General features: G+C 48.1%; 1 protein-coding gene and 1 long non-coding RNA gene across 2 annotated transcripts; one reads left to right on the forward strand and one right to left on the reverse strand.

Annotated features, from left to right (window-relative positions):
* On the reverse strand, positions 1–14,667 carry Tor3a (torsin family 3 member A). The gene is made up of 6 exons (XM_070034377.1): positions 14,362–14,667; positions 13,806–13,922; positions 10,640–10,905; positions 8,743–8,921; positions 1,669–1,793; positions 1–908 (listed from the first exon to the last, which is right to left on the reverse strand). The coding sequence occupies exons 1-6, from the start codon at positions 14,645–14,647 to the stop codon at positions 658–660; spliced, it is 1,224 nt and encodes a 407-aa protein (XP_069890478.1). The 5' UTR covers positions 14,648–14,667; the 3' UTR covers positions 1–657.
* A 151-nt stretch (positions 14,668–14,818) lies between these two features.
* LOC138835805 (uncharacterized) lies at positions 14,819–19,181 on the forward strand. The gene is made up of 3 exons (XR_011374728.1): positions 14,819–15,480; positions 16,889–16,997; positions 18,853–19,181. It is a non-coding gene; the product is annotated as an uncharacterized lncRNA (long non-coding RNA).
* Positions 19,182–19,900: the final 719 nt, after the last annotated feature.

Raw genomic sequence — 19,900 nt, forward strand, 5'->3', positions numbered from 1 at the left:
GTTAGAAAAATACAAAAGTTTAATCTTTACCTGTGACATTCCAGGTTCCTTTTTTTTCTTCAAGATAGGCTCCTCCTGCCCTCCAGGCAGGATCACCTTCACGCCTAAGGCCCCTGAGCTTTTTTAAAAGGGAGTGTGCTTTACATTTACATGATTTAAGTTTCCTGTGTGCACCTTTCGCTTTAGCCTAAAGTCTTTCCTAATGATCTGCTCATCCACAGTTCAGTTGTTCTATAGGAGGAAGAACTAGTGGCACTGTAGCTCAAGTGGTAGAGCGCTCGCCTTGAGTTGAAGAGCTGAGGGACAGCGCCCAGGCCCAGAGTTCAAGCCCCACGACCGACAAAAAAAAAACAAAAAAGATATAGGAGGAAGAACTGTAAGGCAGACCTGGGAGCCTATGACCTTCGACTATACGGCCTTGAGACATAGAACTTCCCTGTTCTGTAACCCAACAACCCTCCAGCTTCCTGGCCCACATTTTGGAATGCAGGTCTTTAAGGCACCATGTGATTTAATGAACTGCCTCTGCTTCTAATTACGGCCCATCCTTGTCCACACAAGTTGTATGTTAGTTATTGCTGGACATTAATTGGTGCCTTGATAGGTCACAGTTCTGTTGGTAGAGACAGGCACCTTCAGGAAGCCTTGGAGTAGTTGTCAAGGCAGGACATAATTAATTCTCTGGGAAATCAGTTTACAGCCCTGGGAGGAGAAGAGTTGCACTTCCTTGGGTACATAGATCATCATCTTGGCGATTTCATCCAGAGCTTCTTCTGTGTACGGGAGCCCCTGACTCAGGAAAGCATCACGTACGCACAGCCTCACATGACGGTATTCCAGTGGCAGGAAGGGGACAAAGAAGTCAACCAGGTTTTCCTTCACAAGACAGCTGTGCCCAAAGCCACTATCTGAAATCAAAACCCAAATTTAGCTAGGTACTAGTGGCTCATGCTCTAATATAACTACTCAGGTCGCTGAGATGTAGGGGGTGGCAGTGCCAACCTAATTGATAGAGAAAAGCCCACTAGGTTTCATCTCCAACTAACCACTAATAAGCCAGGTAGGGGATATGACTCAAGTGGTAGAGCAGTAACAACAATAAAGTTGAGTAACTGCAATGCTGAGTTCAAATCCCAGTACCAGCCAAAACAAAAGATCCAAAGTTACCTGGAGTCTGAATCTAGCTGGAATTTTAAATCATCCCTACCCTAAGGTCTAGCAAGAGCTAATTTCATATACCAACGCCAGGATAGCAGTCTGCAGCAGATGCCAGGAGCCACACCCTTGTGTCTACATGAGGTAAACAATGCCAAGTTATAAAAATGGTTATTACAGTGAACAGGGAGCGGGTATAAGTGCCAGGTGTGTGGCTTGCTTTGGTGGCCGGAAGCAGACTCCCCCTGCATTCTCAGAGTGAACTTCTGAAGCATCTACAGGCTTCTGTCTATATTTTCAGGGTCACTGCCACCATTCTCTTTAAGAGCATTTACATGAAAGGAATTAAGACTTTTCTTCTGGCACATGTGCCACCCTAAATTGAGATTTGAGATGATGATGGGTGTTCTCTGGGGCTCCAATTCCCTGGCCATCTCACAGCACAATCACTGCAGCTGTGTTGGCTCTCACTGAAAGCTGGTTTTCTGTGTGCCAGGGAAGTCATCCTCTTACCTGGGGATTCGGTGATCTCAGCCTGGAGGTTGGGCTTCAGGTGTTCCATGGTAATTTCTTCACGGGACCATCCAGCCAGAAGCAAATTCAAGACTGCCTCATTGATGTTATTGCCCCCAAGGTTGCTGAAAGAGATCAGAGTTGTTTATGTTATAGATTTTTCCTTTGTTTTTCTGTACTGGAAGTTTGAGCTCAGCGCTTGGTGTTTCTAGGCAGTTGCTCTACCACTTGAGCCATGCCACCAGCAATAGATACCTTCCTTCCCATGCTTCCTTCCACCTGAGTTACCGGACCACCAAGAGATGGAGGCTGTGGGGCCTGGGCCTGTACTCTGCAGAGAGAGCTGGTCACAACTCAGTGGCCTTTGTCACCCCATCCTGCCTCTGTCACTCCATTTCATGTGTGGGAACCTCCAGCCAGGGGCCTTATAAAGCCCTCAATATCATTTGGTACATGACAGACACATGTGTTTCTTATCTGCTCCCTATGGCCAGCTACCTATATTAATAGTTTTGTGTGACTCATGATGTTAAATTATCCAAATGGTTCTTGGCTAACAAAGATTGCCCACCCCTGCCATGTAACACTTGCAAAGTCGGTACCACTGACTCACATCTGTAATTCTAGCTACTAAGGAGGCTGAGATCTGAGGATCCAAGATCGAAGCTGGCAAGTGCTGATGCAGAAATAGAAGATTTCCTTAGGATACTGCTTCCATACTGTCCACAATGCAGATTGGAAGTGACTGTTAGATGCCAGGAGTACGTATGTCTGCTATGGACAGAAGAGGTCTGGGGGAACAAACATGAAAGGTAGGCAGTGACAGGGAGGAGGCCATAGAACCAACCACTGGAGGGTTTTGTGTTGCAGAGTGGGTGTGGTTACCAGTCAGGCTTGTGTCCTGGCTACAGAGGTTGCATTGAACAGGCATGAGGTGGTTGCAGAAAGGTAGTCCCTAAGCGTTTTGCCAACAATCTATGTTTAGAGATGATGGAGAAGGGATGGGAGGAGAAGAATTCAGGGAAAACACCACTGCAGAGTCTTGTCAACAGATGGGCACAAAAAAAAGGGGCCAAAGAGTGGTGTTTGCACTTTGCTATCCTCAGCAAGGGAAAAATGGAGATGAAAGCTTGGTTTTATGCAGCTTTTGGAGGCAAGTTCTCCCTCTCCCTTTTCCCTTTCTTCTCCTTTCTCTACCTCTCATCTGATGCACTGAAATGAGGACTGAGACTGGTGGAGGAAGGGAAGGAAAGAAGACAAACCCTAAGAAGCTGAAAGGAGGCACTGGGTGGAGCCAAGAACATTTCCTTTTGTTTCCTCCCCAGCCCTGGAGCAGCAGGTCCCTTCTAGATAGGGTGGAGCGCCTTCTCACTTCCACACCGAAAAAGCACTCATTTTTCTCCTCCTGCCAGGAGGAGGGGTGTAGTAACTGAAGAATGGGGAGGGCAAGCAGTAAGCTAAGAAGTGGAATCTGATCTTGTCATCGCACAGAAGTGAGGTTTAGTGAAGCTCCCCTTTAAATATAGGAACAAGATCTTCACTTAGGGTTCTTGACTTCGATCACAGAATAAGAATTTCTGGACAAGTCACAATGGTAAGAAAACTTGGCAGAGCTTTATTAAGTAAACAAGCAAGGAAACAGACAGACAAAATAGCAGACAAACAGAAGGTCGGCCACGCAGAGTGTGGGTGCTCTCATAGGGACACAAAGACACACACCCACCCAGAGAGACACACAGCTCCTTGGGCTGTTGGGTATTTACACACACACACACAGCTCCTTGGGCTGTTGGGTATTTATACACACACAGACACAGAGCTCCTTGGGCTGTTGGGTATTTACACACACACACACACACAGCTCCTTGGGCTGTTGGGTGTTTACACACACACACAGACACACACACACACACAGCTCCTTGGGCTGTTGGGTATTTACACACACACAGAGCTCCTTGGGCTGTTGGGTATTTACACACACACAGAGCTCCTTGGGCTGTTGGGTATTTATACATACACACACACAGCTCCTTGGGCTGTTGGGTACTTACACACACACAGCTCCTTGGGCTGTACACACACACACACACACACACACACAGAGCTCCTTGGGCTGTTGGGTATTTATACATACACACACACAGCTCCTTGGGCTGTTGGGTATTTACACACACACAGCTCCTTGGGCTGTACACACACACACACACACACACACACACACACACACACACACACACACACACACACACACACACACACACACACACACACACACACACACACACACACACACACACACACACACACACACACACACACACACACACAGCTCCTTGGGCTGTTGGGTATTTATACCCAACAGGAGTAAAGGCAGGGGGTCTGGCTTTAAGTTATGCACAGCTAGGTGCTTTGTCTTTGCTTTCACTACACCTGGTGTTTGAGTTTCCAGGTAAGAATGCATCCTGCCATAAAACAGATCCTTATCTTTGAAAGGAGGGGACACCCTGCTATCGGCATTTTGGGGCTTTCTGTCAGGCAGTTGTGAATCTTTGGGTAAGAAATGCATCCCTCAGGAAAGAATGCATTCAGCTGTTGTTCTTTGAAGCAAAGATAGCATTTCTAAGTTTTTAGATACCATATTTCTGAGCTGCCTACAGCAGGCCTCAGTTTCCATAAGTTATCCTGCTTCATTCCCCCCAAATGACTTTTGTTCCCTTAATTAAGGGAAGTACATGAAGGAATATCTCCTGTATTTGCTATTAGCTGACCATACCTCATTTTTCCTAGTCTATCCAGCTTCAATCTTTCCTTTCCTTCCCTCAGCTGTTCCACCCTTGCTATCTTCTGGTGCCTTAAATCACTTCCGCTCCTTTCATCCTGTGGGCAAGGCTCCCTGTTTGCATCCCCAGTTGGATGGAAGCGGCTGGTGCTGGCATCTTTCCCTATGAAGCAGGTAAGTCAGAAACTCCTTCCTGAGTCCTCACAGCTTTAGAAATTATCAGCTGGAGGAGCCTTAGAAAAATGGAGGCAGTGCTTGTCCCTAACTCAGCAAGACACTCTTCCCCACCCCCCAGATGAAGAAGCTGCTTACCATGCTCACCTGCGCTCACCTGCTTTCTCTCCCTGCCGGTGCTGGAAGGCCTGCCAGAAAGCTCCCTACTGCACAGGATTGCAGCAGCAGCCGAGACAAAACTGGCTACATTTGCCTTCTCCACAAGAAGTGGAGCAGGAGCCTCCACTGCAGAGGCTCCATGACAGCAGGCTTCCAGGGGTGCAGAAGAGCAGAGTCACAAACAGTCCTAGGGACACTGATGCAAGTGTCTTCCCATCTCTATCCAGAAACCCAGCAGACCCTAACTAAGCTTCTGAACGGGAAGCTGGAATTCTTTTCAGCAGTATAACCCCAATACGCAGCTTGGCGCTCAGTACACAGCTCGTCCGCAGCTTTTCAGGTGCATATCTCTGAACATTTGCCTACATGTCTCACCTGGTTTCTGAACTTTCCCTCCTGTTTGTCCCGTGCTGATATCCTTTCCCCTGCCATGTTTTACCCACAAGACAGTGCCTTATCTGGGTGCCCTGTCTTCTCTGCTCCTCCCCCATCCTCAGTGCTGCTGCTCTGGCACCAACATACCTTCCCATCTCCCGGGGCAGTTCCTTGCTACCATGTGACTCACGAGCACATATTGCCCTCTGGGAGCACTTCAGTTCCCTTCCACATCCTCCCCAGCTACCAGCAACCATCTGAAGTGGCCAAAGGACCAGAAATAAACTCACCACCATGCTGTCTTTCCTAAAAAACAGAAATAGATTAACTGGTTGATGTCTTTGCATTCTACTTTTCTCATCTGGGAGAAGGGGTTGACTTTTTTGCTTTTTGGTCTCACTGGGAAGCCCAGGCTGGCCCTGGGCCCAGGATCCTCTGCCGTTACCTTCCCAAGTGCTGGGGTTATAGGCATGTGCCATCACATGCCCACAGTTTCATCACTGGTAAAATGAGAGAAGTGGGCCAATCTAAGGGCTCCCCGAGCAGTCGACAGATATGCATGGATCATTTTTTACATGCTGAGCTACAGAGCCTGGGAACATTACTCTGAATTCTTCACATTTTCTCAGCCCTTTCTATCTGGATAGAAGCAGGCATTAGTAGCCCTCTCTTGCAGCTTCAGTAAGAGAATAGCTCCACCCTCCAGGCTTGCCCTGTGACCCCAGCGCCTTTCATACTTGTACAAATGCTCAGTAGTAATCAGCATCAGTGATGACCAGATACTGGACACCCAAACACCAGACACCTCAATTCTTCAGACACAGATGAGGGATAAGCTGGGGCAGCCCAGCACACACAAGGCTTCCTGTATCAGCTGCCAGGGCTGCACCAATCCCAACAGTTACTTCCCTGCCCCAACACTAATCAGACTGTTCAGATTGGAGAACTCCAAGAACTGATCTAAAACAACCTTGAGAACCTAGTGGAACCCAGTCTCCAACAAGTAGAACCTGAAGAACAAGAACCTAGACGAGAAGCAAAGGATGGCGCCAGAACTGAGCAGAGTTCTCTACAAGTTCCAGCTGGACCAGTCTGTCAGGTGTAACTATTCTGCTGACTCCCAGTGACAACTGAACAGCTACATTCTCCATCCTTGGTACTTTCCCTCCCTGCCACCAAATCCACAGACAGATTAAGGAGGCCTTTTGGTGGGCCACCAATTAAGCTTGCTTTTTGCCAAATCCCAGTGCCATCATTTTGCCTTGTCTACATGCATGGTGGGCAGTGAGCCCTGCCTGGTATCCTCTCTAACTTACTATTGAAAGCAACACCTGCATGTCTCATTTCAAATAGAAGGTTCTAGATATTTCTCAGAACCATACTGCAAATCCTTGCTGTAGTGTATGATTTGGGCTACCCAGAAGTTCAGATTTCAACAACCTTCACTGTAAAGAAGATGAATCAAGTCCACAGCCTGAAATCTGAAACACATCGTCTTCCCCATCTCTAGAGCCTCTGAGAACCGTCGGGGGTTGGAGGCATTTCGGGGCACGTGAGACCACAGGGCAGGATGGGAGCACTGGTGGTCATGGAGCCATACAGTCTGCTAGAGACTGGAAGCCCAGCTCGCGTAATCCCACTGAGCGGGTCCAAGCCAGAGTCACTGGACCCCAGGACACCATCTTAACTCAAGTGGCCCTCTGAGTCCTTTTCATACTTTTCCTCACTGGAGGGCAGGAGTGACATCTGGCAAGTGCTGAAGGTAAGCCAGCAGGTCAGCTTTACAAGCCCAGATCACTCCCAAGGCAGTGGGCTGCGTGACAGCACGGCCCCTGTCATTCCACCAAGGTCAGGTCACTGGGAGAAAGTGCGGGATTGTCCAGGGGATGTAGGGTTTCCCCATCGGGTCAACAACCAAAGGCAAGTGTTTGCCTAAAACAGGGTCAGTGCATCACACTAGGAAAACAGCCCAGCCACGGGTTTGCTAAACAGGTCAGTGCCCCTGTAGGTGGCACAAGTGGGGGAAAGACTGGTTGTATCAGGGCCAGGGCGCTGGCCTGAGTGGGGAGTCGGGAGGAGCCACAAGAGGTGCTAATGCGCAGAAGTGGAAGAACCCGACAAATACAGAAGGTCCCGGCTCCAGACTGCCCATCCCCCAGGATGGACTGGCTCTGCAGCAGTGGTTCAGGGCCATGCCAGCCCCTCTTCCACAGAAAGGCTCAAGGAGAAGCCTTAGGGCATGACTCCGTCCCTCCACACATCCCTCCACCTAACAGCCACGTCCATCCTGTCATGCACTATAAGCTGGAAAACAGTATAAACCTGGGGAATGGAACTGACCTGACTCTGGGCTGAGTCATGCAGAAAATACCTCTTTCCTCATAAACTTCCCTCATCTCTCACCCATCTTCCACTTCAGTCTCAGTGGGAATCTCCCAAGCCTGATTTACACACCAGGAAGAATACTGACACGTGGAACAGCACCAGCATGGTTTCAACCTTTCGTCCTGTCTTCAGGGTCTACAGCTACCCCTCCACTCTCCAGACCTGGAACAAAATCACTGCCACCTACCCCACCTTACCAGGAAAACCAGAAATCCCCCTTCACTACAGCCAGGGAGGAAGTAACTGGTTTTTTACTTCTATTGCGGCATTCAAATAGAGCCTCCATAAATACAGAGTTGGGCCAGGTGCAGATGGCTCATTGCCTATAATCCTAGCTACTCAGGAGACTAATGTCTGAGGATTGCAGTTTGACACCAGCCTGGGCAAGAAAGTCAGCTGCTGTGGCTCACGTGGTAGAACACTAGCCTTGTGTACAAAAAGCTCAGGGACAGCACCTTGGCCCTAAGTTTGAGTCCCAGACTAGCACACAAACACCCCACCACCACCACCACCACAATCACACACAAAACTGGACAGAGACATAAGTTTGCTTCCTGCAAAGCCATTTCAAGGGCCTGATAAACGAAAGCATAGCTATGCACTGTAGTGGTTAAATTCTGTCCCAAATGTCCCAATACACACTCTAAGAGCTCTGAGGTTTGGGGAGAGTACTGGAGTCTGAGCTCAGGGCCTTGTGCTTGCCTGGCAGTACTCTACCATCAGACAGGCAGGGGCACAGCTTTTGCCCTTGCTTGCAATCCCACCGCTGCTCGCAGCTAGCTGGGATTACAGGTGCATTGCCACATTGGGCCCACACTGTTTGAAGCCAGGGATTTCTCCAGAGCAGAGAAGAAAACAACCTTCCGAATCTGGAGGGAGAACTGGCCATGTCAGATTTCTTGGGAACTATGTTGTCCTCTGCCCAAGCCTGCCTTGGGGATTTTCACAGCTTACAACTAACAGCAGACTTAGAAGATGGAAAGATGTCCTTCACAGGGGCTTGGGCTGTGGGAGCAGCGAATCCACCAACCTTGGTGGCCCAAGCCCCTCTGAAGTACTAGAGTCCCACTCCAGCCTGTAAGCAGTGAGGCTTCCATTCCCTCGGTGAGTTTTAGTCTTGAGCAGGAGATTAGAGCTCAAGACCTCACCTTGTCAAGTATGACTTCCCCTTCTCCAGGGCTGAAGCTGCTCCCCGACCTCACCTGAGAAAGAGAAAGATGGCCTTTGGAGGCTCAGCCCGGGGGCCCTCGGTGACCCGGCGCTTTAAGTGTGGTTCAAGGACCTCCAGCAGCCCAGGATGCAGCTTCTCGGCTTCGTCGAAGATGAACAGGCTCTGGTAGCAGCTCCGCTGCATGCCTTGGATCTGGTTCTGCAGCTGCTCCTGCACAGCATAATGGACAGCCGCTGGTTCTCACTGACGTCGCCCCACACGGTGGATCACCTGGGGCTGAGCTCCGCCCCCACATCTATCCAATCAAGCCTTTGGGTGGGCTCATTGCTAACAAGCTTCCCAGGTGACTCTCGTGCACGTAGGGTGGGCAGCCTCGGTTGAGTAGAGGGTAAGAGCCTGGAAGTTAGAGTGAGAAGCCCTCCCACCCACTTGGGAGCAGGCCCAGCTCCAGCCCCACTGTGTCCTCTCCAGGATTAGGTCCTATGCTGGAAGTAAAGGCCAGCTCACTCTCCCCCAAAAGCAGGAGTCAGTCTCTGCTATAGGAATGAGGTCGGAGGGAAAATGGCAAGGGCCAGAGGCAGCCACAGTCCCTGAGTGGGAGGAAACCCCAAATTGTGGAACAACAGAGGAACTTCCTGTCCATCGTCTAAAAAGCCACTCTGGGAGTTACAGGGGAGAGAGGAGAGAAGAGGAGAGATGAAAGGGGGAGGGGAGAGAAAGAGAGAGAGAGCCCAAATAGAGTACTTGTCTACCATTCTAGAGGCTCTGGCCTCTATCCTCATATTAAAACAAAAACAAATGAAGAGAGCAAGGGAAAGGGTGATATCATTCCAAAAGAAATGTACCAACTTGGGCTGGGAAGGTGGCTCAGTGGTAGAGCGCTTGCCTTGCATGCCTGAGGCCCTGGGTTCGATTCCTCAGCACCACATAAGCAAAAAGAAAAAAGCCGAAAGTGGCGCTGTGGCTCAAGTGGTAGAGTGCTAGCCTTGAGCTGAAGAGCTGAGGGACAGCGCCCAGGCCCAGAGTTCAGGACCCACGACCGAATCAAAACAAAACAAAACAAAAAAAAATGTACCAACTTATGTAACCCCTCTGTCCATCATCTTTACAAAGAAATAGCAAAAGCAAGCCATGAAAATTTCTAACAAAATAACAAGAAAGGAAAGTTGTTTTCTGTTGTTTTTTTGCTGGTCTTGTGGCTTGAACTCAGGGCTTGGGCATTGTCTCTGAGCTTTTTTGCTCAAGTTTAGCACTCTGCCACTTGAGCCACAGCTCCAGTTCTGGCTATTTGGGTGACTAATTAGAGATAGGAGTCTCATGGACTTTATTTCCTGGGTTGGCTTTGAACCACGATTCTCAGCTCTCTGCCTCCTGAGTAGCTAGGATTATAGGTGTGAGCCACCTGCAAGCCAGTGCAGGAGTGAAGTTCTTACTTTGTTCTATTTCACAATTTTGTGAGCATCTCACTACTCATGGTCTTGCACTTTGATTTGATCTGATTTGATTCACAGTTCTACTTGTGGTCTTTTGCTGGTTAATTGGAGATAAAAGTCTCTTGGACTTTTCTGATGGGCTGGCTTTGAACCTTGATCCTCAGATCTCAGCCTCCTGAGTAGCTAGGCATGAGCCATAGGCACCAGTTTATCTCACTAATTCTGTAACTGTATCGAAGCTGTCTGGCCTCTTGTGTGGCTGTTGTGGAGCAGCTCAAGGAAGTTGCTGAGAGCATTGGTTCTTTCTGGGCTGCTCAGGGTCTCCTCTGTATGCAGTGACCAAGTAGGGGGGTCTCCATTACAGCTTCTCCCACAACAGCCTCCTCTCCCCATGGCCTCTCCAGAGCCCACCCCTCGCAAGCATAGGCTGGCATCAGGCTTTCCCTTTTGGCCCCAGCTCCAGCTGGTCTTGTTCCCTGCAGTGCCCAGCCTCACCTTGTACAGGTCCACATACTTGGAGTGTGGAAAGTGGAAGGTGGCAATGAACATCTTGACACAATCGCTCCTCAACCCATCCCGATACAGGTTCTCTGCCAGCATCCTTGCCATGAAGTTCTTGCCTGTGCCAGACCAGCCATGGAATGACAGAACCAGCGCCTTGTCTGGTTGGGGCATCTCTAAGTAGCTCCTGACCGCTCTCAGCACCAGCTCTCTGGCCAAATGCTGGCCATGCAGTCGCACTGTCAGGTCGGATTCCAAGCCTAAGGGCAGAAAGAGGCACATGAGAGGCAGATAGCATGTTCCCCTGTCATCCCCACCCATCGCTGAGTGAAATCAGTTACTCTTCATCCCGTGTAGCTTCAGGACAAAAAGCTAGAAGGCACACCTCCTGAAAGCAAGGAAGAGAGTTATTTTCTGAACTTTGTGAAATCAAGATTGAACTCAGGGTAAGAGCAAATGACCCATTCGAAAGACACCCCAGAATGGGTGACAGGGACCAGTGTGGAGTGGATCTTGCTCACATTCTGAGATGCTTCCATTCCTTAGTTTCAAGTCTCCTTAAATATGTCAATAACTGACCAAAAAAACAAAAACCAAAAGCAACAACAAAAAAAAAAATGTCAAGAAGCCAGGATTTCATCCTATTTCAATTTGGTACAGGTATGGTGAACCCATACCAGGCTGCCTTCCTGAAATCCAGGTTATAGGATTTGGAAGCCAGGAGGTTGTGCTGCTGACTGAGGTGTGGCAATTACTATTCAGAGTTCCAGATCAATCCATTTGGTATACTGTGCCAGCCCAGAGGGGATGGTGTGGAGCCTGGAATGAAACTGCAAGCGCTACAGAAGGGAAAATGAATAGAGCTGCCTTCCCCCACACTCAGAATCATGTGTGTCATATTTAATTTCCACAACAATTCTGTAAGGCAGACAGGAAAGGACTTCCTAAAGTTTGTCTTCTGGAAAGAGATGAGCTGGGAGTTTCATGGAGTTGCCTATGGTTTCCCAGCCACCACAATTCTGATATCCAGTCCCTGGCGCAATAGTTAGGTTAAGGGGAAGAAGGCAGCTTGCTGACTGTGTACTTGGGGTCTTATTCTCAACCAGCAGAAATCCCAGATCACACTTCCTGATCTGTGTGTAGGCCAAGATTCTGTCCTATGTCAGACCCTGTCCTTATACTTAGTGACACTGGCACTTCTTCTAATTAAGAGACCCAATATCTATGTGGACCTTATTTATAGAATAACAAGAGAACTCTGAGCAAGAAATAACTCCTGGAAAAATAGGAAAGAGTCATAAAGGACTTAGGGGTATTTATTAGCCAAAGTTTTGGGCTAAATACCACTCTTTGGGAGTTCAAATACAAATCATCAGCAATATGCAAGTAAGCCACCTGAGGGAAGTAGATTAGTCATGACTTGAGAGAGGGGCAATTTGTAAATTACGTAATGGTTAGTATGAATTAGTTTATTGAAAAAAGAAATCTTTGTGCTGGATATAATCAAGAGACTGAGGTCAGGAGGATGGAGGTTGGAAGCTAGCCTAGGCAAAAAAGTTTGAGAGATCACATCTCTACTAACAAAATGCTGAGACTGGTGGTACAGATTTGTCACCCTAAATGCCATTCAGCCCACGCAGGAGGAGGATAGTCTAGGCTAGCCTGGGCAGAAAGCAAGATCCTATTTGAAAAACAACAAAAGGCCCGGCTAATGGCTCAAGTGGTAGAGTACCCACCTAGCAAGTCAAATGCCCTGAGTTCAAACCCCAGAAATATTATTTTTTAAAAAAAGAAAAGAATCTCTTATTTTTCTCAGGCATAAAGCCACCGAGGTATCCTCACTGAACCACGAAATGCACTTTACATGCTGGAGACATTTGTTGGCTATCAGTCTGAAAGGGATACTTTACTTTTTTTTTTTTTTTTTTTTGAGGCAGGAAGCTGCCATCTATCTGAACCTGAGCATTAGACTTATACTATTCCTGCCTTAGCTCCCAAGAGCTAGAATTATAAAGATGTACCACCACGTTCCACTAGAAACTAGGAGCATTAAAAAAAAAAAATCAACCCTCAATTTTTGATCAGTTCTCTTAATACTGCCAACCATCCTTCCGGGGTTTCTATTCCTGTTTATAGAGACAGGTACTCTGGGCTTGGTTCTCGAAAGTTCATGTAGATTTGCTGGATTATGACTTCATCCTTGTAAAATCTTCAGCACAGGGACTGGAAGAGTGTAGGGATTCAATGGATTGTTGTTCTGCTTCCTTAGACCTGCTGCCAGGGCTGGCAGGAGGATGTGGTAAGTAAGAGATGAGCAGAGAAAACCTTCCAGTGTAGACAGGATGGACAATGACAATCGGGGGTCTGGGCTTGTCCTACATTTGGCAGTGTCCCTTCCTCAAAAGCTGTCTTAGCTGGGTGTGACATGTTCATGGTATTTTCATGGACTCCAACAAGCTCTGAGCCCTTAAACTAAAGGCAAATGTCTCCTGCACTGTTAAAAATATGTAAATCAAGATACTAGGTTTCTGTGCTGTGATGTGAGTATCTTAGTTTTGTTTCCAACAACAGGATGGAGGGTTTGCGTGTAGCTCTGTAGCTGGGATTCCATCCTCAACCTAAAAAACAGTTTCCACTTAGGATGGAAGTGCTTTGACCTCAGTTCCTACACAAGAGAATGCAAAAACCCATTAATGGCACCATTAAAATTGGTGTTACAGCCAGGCACTGGTGGCTCATGCCTGTAAATCTAGCTTACTCAGGAGGCTGAGATTTGAGGACCGTGGTTCAAAGCCAGCCTGGGCTGAAAACTCACTATGAAACTCTCATCTCCAATTAACCACCAGGAAACTGGAAGTAGCACTGTGGCTCAAATTGGTACAGAGTGCTAGTTTTGAACAAAAGAGCTCAGGGACAGCACCCAGGCCCTGAGTTCAAGCTCCATGATCAACAAAAGTTGGTGTTTTTCCTATTGTTGGAAGTCCTATCAGCTTAGTATCTTGCCCTAAGGTCCTCAAATACCTACAGACTTCAGTTGACCTTTCCAGTTCTTGCTTGGAGGGGAGGTTATTAGCTAGACGAGAGAAGATTCTTGCACCCCTGCCAGCCCCCTACAGTCGTCCTCTCTCCCCACAGGCCCTGGTGGCCATGCCAGTCTAACCTGAAAAGTTGTTGGAGATCCTGCAGTCTCTTTGGCCCTCACAGCAGTCCTGGAAGCTGCAGAACCACGCGGTCAGCGTGTCCAGGGACCACTGGCCCCACTGGGGAAGGTTCCAGCCTGCAAAAGGAAGAGCTGTGAGATGGAGAGGCGAGACTTCCACCCATGAGGTGGATGTAACAAACCACTGCATGTAAGTTTTCAGGGACAGCACTAGAATCAAAAGGGGCTGAAAAGCTCTGCGGGCCGCCAGCATCCAGCGCGGCCTCCATCGGCAGCAAAACAGCCGAAGGTGTTGGGGGGCGGGCGCCAGCTGTGTCTACGCGGGACTTTCCTCCAAGCCACCAAGCAGGCGGGGAGAGGCCACGCGGCAGGTGATCCCGGCCGGGGCAGGGGCAGGGGTGTGTCTGGGGAGGCGCAGGGCGCACGTGGAAGTGGGAACGGGGCTTCCTGGTCCGCAGAGGCTGCGCTGCCCAGGCTGCATGCCTGTGACGGGCGTCTGCCCCGCCGAGCCCCCAACTCCTTCCGGCCCCGTGCATCTGAAAAGCCAGCCTCCTACCCGGGGGGTGCAAGGTCGCCTCGTCGTCGTTGTCCTCGCAGTGATCAGGCCACACCTGGCAGCTGAAGACGGTCCAGTACCGCCTGGAGAGGGCACCGGCCGCCCTCAGCTGCTCCTTCAGCCGCTGGATGCCAGGCCAGGACCACGCCGGGCCGGGCTCGTCTGCGCGATCCCATGGCCCGTCGGCGCCGCGGTGCCCAGGCGCCCCGGGGAGCAGCAGCAGCGGCAGCAGCAGGAGGTGGAGGCAGAGCCCGAGCGGGCGCCGCGGGAGCGGGACGCCGAACATGGCTGGTCGGCCCGGCCGGCTCTCCACCCTCGCTGCTGGGGACTGGCGGGGAGGTCGGAGATTAGGGATTGGTGTTGCCACGACGACCGGCCGGCCGGGTGGGGCTAGTGAGGCGCAACTTGCAAACTCGCTTCCTTGTGACCAGCTTCGGGAACTGAAACCTGGCCTGGTGTCCGGGACGCAGGCAGCTCAGGGCGTTTCAGGCCTTGCCCACAGACTTCCAGGACGCGATCTATTCTGGGGGTGATTGTGGTCACAAGGGTGACATCAGGTCTTAGGACGTGCAGCCACTCAATGACTTTGGAGCAGCTATGGTAGCCCTGTGAGAACAACTATTTGTACTCGGTTTCTCCTTGCAGGCCAACTTCCTCCCAGCCCAATAAAGGAAGCTGGTGAAAGCATCTGAGCCAACAGCAGCTGGCTGCAGGAGTCAGCTGAGTGGAGAGGCCCCGAGAAGATCCCAGCACGAGAGAGCCTGTATGGCCATGTGGCTCTGGCTCTTCTGCAGAGAACCATGAAACCAGCAAAATGAAAACCAGGTTTACACTGATGCGATCTGCCTACAGGAAGGGATGATCTCCAGTGTGGAAGTATTGGGGTTTTGGAAACCCCCTGAATCACAAGGAAATCACACCATCTCCTGTCAACAACTATAGTGCATGAAAATGCAGATTTTAATTGCTTGGGACTCCAAAGAGCCACTACTTTCTCTTCAGCTTTCTTCCTAACTGGGGACACAGAAGGAGGCAGATTTCAGGAGACCTTGGAGCATCCTGCCCTAGCTGGAAATGTGGCTAGTCCTGGTTAGTGGCTTTGAAGTGGGCTGTCCAAAGGTGAGGTGAATCCCGGCCTCACAGAAGGGGTGGGTAAATATGTTTATCTGTGTCTTTGATCACATTCTATTCAGGGTTGTTCCACCTGCAGTAGGCCACCAAATTTGTCCCTCCTTTCAAACAGCCAGGGAAACCAGATTGGCACCTTTGTTAGCACAGCAAGAGATTTAGATTGAAAAGTAGTGCGTTGTGTTTATATTGTGTCTTACACCACCAGTGCTATCAAAACAGAACCTAAGCTTTCTGTGGAGCCACAAGTAGGGCATCAGTGCAGCCAAAACTTGTGGAATCTTTCACAGGTAGTTATCCCTGAATACACCAGAAGCTTGGCTTCTTGGGAGGTGGTGGAAACCTCTAAGAGCTGGGGTCTATGGGAGGTCTTGGGGGATTGCAGGAACCCAGTCTCTTCCTCCTATTTTCCCTCTGATTGTGGTAAGCAGTTTTGTTCCATCACGAGCCACATCCCCCCACACTGAGAGAATATACACAATGGACTATAAGCAACTTTCAAAGATAGAAACAGCCTCAAACACTGTAAATCCCAATTAACCACTTCCTTTATAAATTAACTCTCAAATTTTGGTATAGTGACAGAAAGCTAGCACACTATTAGTACTTATTTGAAATCTGAAAACATTAAAGGGTTCTGCCATTGTATAGCGTCAGGTATTGCCTACCTGCTCAAATGTAAGTTCCTTCAGCTGGGCATTATTCATACTATAATGCCAGCTACTCCAGTTGAGATCTGAGGATCAAGATTCAAAGCCAGTCCAGGCAGACAAATCTAACAGACCCTAATTTTCAGTTAGCCAAGAAAAAGTGGGCCCTGAAGGCATGTCTGAAATGGTAGAGTGCCAGCTGTGAGCAAAACATCTAAGTGAGAGCCCAGGGCCTGGAGTTCAGGCCCCAGTACTGGCACATACATGCATGCACACAAAAACCCCTTCCTAGTGATACTATGAAGATTGATTCAGTAAATGCTTCATCTCAGTAACTGATTTTCATATGTCTTTATTTATATATAGTGTATTTAAAAGGGTATTGAATGGCTTTAGTCCTGGTATGAATTTATGTTGATAAAAATTACTAATAGCTAATAGCAGTTGAGAGGTCTTGCTTAGCTTCCCACATGCTGGCCACCTATCCCCTAAAAAAGATGAAGATAAAAGAAAAAAAGGCACTAGTAAGTTTATATATTAAAAAAACCTTGTGGAAAAAATTATCTCAATTTATAGGTAGTACTAATTTCTGAGATCTTTGGTTTAGATTTAGCAATTCAACTCCAAGACATTCCTTTTCTTAAAGACATTGTTTTCACCAGAATAAGCCTCACACAGGAACCAAAAAAATCCATACACGAATGTTAAGTCTCAAGTACTTCAATAACTCCCTCACACTTTATTCTCAGGGACTAGAGGCTACTAGCTGAAAAATTCTAGGATTAAGAGCACATGGATGGAGACATCTAGAGGCGACTGTGGAAACCACCGGCATGAGCGCTATTCACCATTGCCAAGGTATGGGAAACGTCCAGATGTCTCTCAATGGACAAACAGATCAAGAAAATGTGAGATATGAATTTTATATCTATAGATTCATCTATTGAGCATATCTAAATTTGTATCTTACATATATATTGTGGGGAAATCTGTGGGGAACACAGGTAGCAAAGATGGCCCTGAGAGGAAGTTGAGTGGGCAGAGCCGGATTTGTTTAGGTTCAGTGTGTAAACAACTCAAAAAGCTTAGGTGCATGATAAGGTGTGGCCTTTACAGTGATTGGTTGGCTCCATTTCCTCCCCTCCCACGCAGTCTTTTGCTTTAAAAAGGGGATGCTCAGTGTTAATAAACGAGTTCCTGCTTGGTTTGACTCCCCGCAGCATCTGATTGTCTCCTGGGCTAATGGAGACTGGGGAACGTGCACGGCCGCACTTCGCACTTACCTTTCCTTGAACCCCGTCCGTCCAAAGACCCAAAGACGGACGAAGACCCAACATATATTTGAATCATACTCCTCTAATATTTGACCACTTGCAAAGAAATTGATGGACCTGGAAAAAATTTATGTTAGGTGCAATCAGGCCTAGAGAGTCAAAGGCTGCACGTTTTCATGTTTTCTCTCATGTAGAAGGTGGATCTAATTTATGGATTTTTTTGGGGGGGGGCAGTCCTGGGGCTTGAACTCAGGGCCTGAGCACTGTCCCTGAGCTTCTTTTGTTCAAGACTAGCACTTTACCACTTAAGCCACAGTGCCACTTCAGGCCTTTTGTTTATGTGGTACCAAGGAATCAAACCCAGGGCTTCATGGCACTCTACTAAGCCACATCCCCAGCCAGATAGAGGTCTTAAGCAAGTGTACATCATAAATGCATTAACCAAAGTAAGGTATATGCAGTGGAGAAGTCAAATGGTTTACCTGCTTAGAAAAACTCACAGTCCAACTAAACGAATACCCGGAAGTTACTACTCAAGATGTGCCGTGGTGAGGACTTGGGGGGCTACGTGGGGGGGTTAGAAAGATGAAGAGGGGTGTAAATGCAGTTATAATAATATACAATGCATATCCTATGAAACTAGGAACACTGAGGGCAGGGTAGAGCTGGGAAGGATGAGTAAGAATGTTTAAAGGGTGTTAGGTATAAACTGACATATTGAATGGTAACCCCTTTGTACAACTACTTAAAAACAAAACAACAATAAAGCTAAAAAAATGAGCTTCCTAAGAGCTGTAAACTGTAAGCAGAGTATTCTTCTTGCCTGTATGGTACAATCTGCTGACAAGTTCTTTAAGATTCATTTATTCTTTACTGCTAAAATGTACAAGGCTGGCTGGGTGCTGCTGCTGGCTCAAGTCTGTAATCCTAGCTACTCAGGAGGTTGAAATTTGAGGATTGCAGTTTGAAGCCAGCCTGAGCAGAGTAAGTGGAGCTGTGGCTCGAAGTGGTAGAGTGCTAGCCTTGAGCAAAAGAGCTCAGGGACAGTACCCAGGCCCTAAGTTCAAGCCTCACAACTGACAAAAACAAAACAAAAAACCTACAACTGTTGGGAGCCAAAAGTTGAGTCTCAACATAATAGGCTTAACTATCTCACTGGAACATCTTAAGGCTGAGTTTACAGAATCCCACCTTTTCACCACGCCCTAAGTAAACACCCTGCAGCTGCTAAAGACCAACCACCTTTTCACCTTGCCCTAAGCAAACATCCTACAGCTGCTTCGGCCAATGAAAAAGCTTCCTTAACGGCCAATGATTCCAAGCATATATATACAGCTGTGTGAAAAATAACATTTAGCAGCAGCAGTAGCAGCTTGATCAGAATCCCTGTCTTGCTGTCATTCTTCGTGTCTCTTGTCCCTTCATTCCTTCTCGCTTAGGTTCATCCCCCTCGTTGAAGTCCTGCAGGTCGGGACATACAACATTGGAGTTAACTACTAAATATACGAAAAGCCTTGAAGAGTGATCCTAGGGAAAATGCTGGTGCAGTATGGACCTTCTGAAGACCAGTGAGAAGATTCAACTTCTTACCCCCTGGATACTGTGAAGCAATCCCTGTGGAAGGTTAAGTGGAGGCAAAAGAGGCAAGCTGTCCTTTATGAAATAGGCAGGAAACTCATATAGGAAACAAGGAGAAATCCTGACTAGGAGAAAAAAAAAGGGTTAATAGAAAAAGATGATACACATGAGTATGTATTAAAATCTTTATTTTCTTTTTTTCTGAATTGAAACCCATAGAACACAACAATTTGGGTGCACGTCTGATGTTTGGCATCCTACCAAGTATAACCTCTGCTTGTGCAGCAGCAACAAGGAAATCCTTGGCAGACCAAATGAGAGTAGTGACTCCTACACCTCCCTTTAGGCAAATAAATTAGCTCCCCAGTATGTTATTTCCAGTTTCCCAATGTTTTGCTTGTGAGGAACACCTCAGTTCCTGAAACCAGTGGGACAGTTCCTACTCACCACCCAGACCGGAGCCATGAAAGGGCATGAAGTCAGCCTGCCCCACAGAACAGGTTCACCATGTGCGCAGCCACAGCAGGCTCAGCAGAGCCGCTCAGCAGGTGTTTGCTGAGCAAATGACCCTCATGTCACTAAGGGTCCACTCACAGATGAAGAGAAATTTAATGTAGATCAGTATTTCCTTGTGTCAAAATAAATACACTTTCCTTTGCTAGAATACATAGATAGCCATATATTCATTCATCCACCTTTGCCCACACTCAAGGATGACCACTCACAAGGCCGTTTGCCGACAGAGGCTGTTTTACCATCTTGGACTGGGGTCAGAGGACACAGAGAAGGCATTCTGAAGGACACAGGGCATGGGAAGGGAAAGCCAACATTTGTTTTAAAGAAAAGATGGCTTTCTTTGGATGACTGCACCTTCAGGTCACATTGAGAAAGTGCCATGTGTAAGATTCA

This window comes from Dipodomys merriami, unplaced genomic scaffold, assembly GCF_024711535.1.
Source record: "Dipodomys merriami isolate MVZ:Mamm:240054 unplaced genomic scaffold, mDipMer1.0.p SCAF_24, whole genome shotgun sequence".
NCBI lineage: Eukaryota > Metazoa > Chordata > Mammalia > Rodentia > Heteromyidae > Dipodomys > Dipodomys merriami.

Coding starts and splice junctions, on each gene's coding strand:
- Tor3a (XM_070034377.1), bottom strand. CDS start 14,647: ATGTTCGGCGTCCCGCTCCCGCGGCGCCCGCTCGGGCTCTGCCTCCAC. Junction 13,923..14,361: donor GGCGACCTTGCACCCCCCGG/GTAGGAGGCTGG, acceptor TTCCTTTTGCAG/GCTGGAACCTTCCCCAGTGG. Junction 1,794..8,742: donor GCCATCTTTCTCTTTCTCAG/GTGAGGTCGGGG, acceptor GATCTCTTTCAG/CAACCTTGGGGGCAATAACA.